General features: G+C 47.7%; 1 protein-coding gene across 1 annotated transcript; it reads right to left on the bottom strand.

Annotated features, from left to right (window-relative positions):
* Positions 1-209: 209 nt before the first annotated feature.
* Positions 210-1,607, bottom strand: LOC123120608 (CAX-interacting protein 4). Its single transcript, XM_044540612.1, has one exon. The coding sequence runs from the start codon at positions 1,505-1,507 to the stop codon at positions 395-397; it is 1,113 nt and encodes a 370-aa protein (XP_044396547.1). The 5' UTR covers positions 1,508-1,607; the 3' UTR covers positions 210-394.
* Between the last annotated feature and the right edge of the window lie 797 nt (positions 1,608-2,404).

Below are 2,404 nucleotides of genomic sequence, written 5' to 3' on the forward strand. Positions count from 1 at the left end.
CAAGCATAGAAACATCTGAGTTCTGCATAAACCTGCATAAGTTATCCCACCCAATATCCTTTTACCACCTGATAACTGAAGAGCTTTATACAAGGCCAATCTTGATATACCTGCCTGCTTTACAGGCTCCATCACTGCAATATTATAGTTAGTGGTATGCTAAAGCTACCTTTGAAAGATTCTTATTAAATATATGCACAAATTACTGATTTCAAGGCAACACCATTTATGCATATATGGATGGTTCAGCCACTGACAAGCAGTAATACACAAATATGTTACACATATTAAGAATCATGCTTAAAATGCAACAACCATTTGACAAGACAAATAACAAAGGATAAGCACTGTTGCAATCATCGATGAGTGCAATTTACCGCTTCAGCGCTCCTCTTTAGCCCCTCTTATGCTCCTTACTCTTCTCTCCAGAGCGGCTTGCCCCTTGCGGACAATGTCGCTCATCCTCACCCAATACATGACTTTCTGACCTCTTGTGGCTCTTCTTCTTGCTGGATCGCTTTCTTCCATGTGGGGGTTCACTGCCATCACTGTCACTACCAGATGCATCCCTCCGGTGATGACGCCTCTTGTGGTGGCGGTGATGCCTCCTCCCTTCCCCTCCAGATTCATCATCATCTGATGAATCATCCTTCCGGCGGTGGGTCCTCCGCCTCTTCCTATCTTTCCTACTCTTCCTGTGCATCTTCCTGTCAGAGTCACTCTCGCTATCCTCATCTGAGGATCTGTGCTTCTTCCGCCTATTCTTCTTCTTGTCCTTAGTTCTCTCCTCCTCCGAATCGTCCTCACTGTCACTCTTCCTGCTCATCCTGTGCTTCGATCTTCCCCTGCTCTTGCTCCTATGGCGGCTTGTCTTCTTGTCCTCCTCCCCTGACCGCTTCCCTCCACGGCTTTTGGCACGCTCCCGTTCAGCAATTATCTTCTCCAGCTCGGGATCAATATCGGAATCAGAGGAATCGCTGTCAATCTCATCCTCATCTTCCTCGTCAGAACCCTCCTCGTCAGCGTCTCTGGCACCAGAGGCTTTCTTCGTGATCTCCTCGAACTTGGCCTTGGCCTGCGCGGCGGACAGCATGCCAGCTTGGATGTCGTCGTCCATGGCAAGCTCCTTGACAGAAAGGAAGTTGCGGCACTGGAAGGTGAGATGGCCAACACGGCCGCACTTCTTGCAGGCGCCCCGGGTCTCGTCGGAGTTGGATCCAGTGACGCGGGCGAGCGCGAGGAGGCCCTGGAAGCTGGTGTAGGCGTTCTCCGAGGAGGCGCCGGGGTCGGAGGAGGGAGGCGCGGCGGCTTCGGCGGCGGCGTTGGCTGCGGCGGCTGCGGCGTTGGCGGAGACGGAGGAGGAGGGGGCCTGCTGCTTGTTGTTGTTCTCGGGGGCGTAGGGGTCGTAGCCGATGGCGCTCTGCCAGATGCCGTGCGTCTGCAGCGCCGCGCTGCTGTGCACGCGGTTGTTCGCCGGCATGCGAACGCGCCCCGCCGTCGCCGGCATCTTCGGTCGCCGGGGTTAGGGTTAGGGCTCGGTGGGTGGGTGGGGAATCGGGGATGTCTTTCGAGCGACGCGAATCGGGTGGATGTCAAAGAGGAGTGGCCGACTCGTGTACTACTCTCTGGACATATCTATAGGCGTCATATGCGGATGGGCCGACGTGGACTTAGGCCGAATTCTATTTGGGCTTGTATAACGTGCCAGACCGCTCTTCGCGTTTAGGCCCAGTTCGGTTCATAGGAAATGAGCAGAAATAAGACATTCCACAGGAACACTGTTTCTATAGTAAACACTAGCAAATATGCCCGTGCGTTGCGACGGGAGAAAAAATAGCTTTGTGTTGTCCTACTAAAAACACAACGTGCCAAACGAAAGAATGGGGACATAATAGAACTTTCCGGAATTCTTGAGCACCAACATTGACCGGTTTGTCCAAATTTGAATAATCATTGAGACACATAGAATTGATTGAAGAATGAAATGATACAAAGTTCATCACCATTCAATAAAATGGCACATTTCTTTTGACTTCAAGTTTATTAATTAACATTATAAAATTGAGATGAATTTAAAATTTTCAGAATTCTCGGGCATGAATGTTCACAGGACCGAGGTTGTTGCATTCGAAAAAATAATGTATTTAATTTTTTATAGAATTATTTTTCATGTTGTTCATTGACTTAGAAATAACAAATACTAAATTATCGAGAAATAGCTCATTGATATTACTTTGTGCTATTTTAAAATAATGTAGAAAAAAAGTTTGCATAGGTCATTATCAAAGTTAGAGAAATTTGCAAATTCTGAACCTAAAGAAATATTACAAAATTTTCATTTGTGATATTTTTGTTCCGAGCGTATTTAATGAATTGAGGAAAACATGATCCTGAAGTTGGTCAA

Source organism: Triticum aestivum, chromosome 5D (genome assembly GCF_018294505.1).
Source record: "Triticum aestivum cultivar Chinese Spring chromosome 5D, IWGSC CS RefSeq v2.1, whole genome shotgun sequence".
Lineage (NCBI taxonomy): Eukaryota > Viridiplantae > Streptophyta > Magnoliopsida > Poales > Poaceae > Triticum > Triticum aestivum.

Bases quoted from the DNA above. Each gene is read 5' to 3' on its own strand.
- LOC123120608 (XM_044540612.1), bottom strand. From the start codon at position 1,507: ATGCCGGCGACGGCGGGGCGCGTTCGCATGCCGGCGAACAACCGCGTG.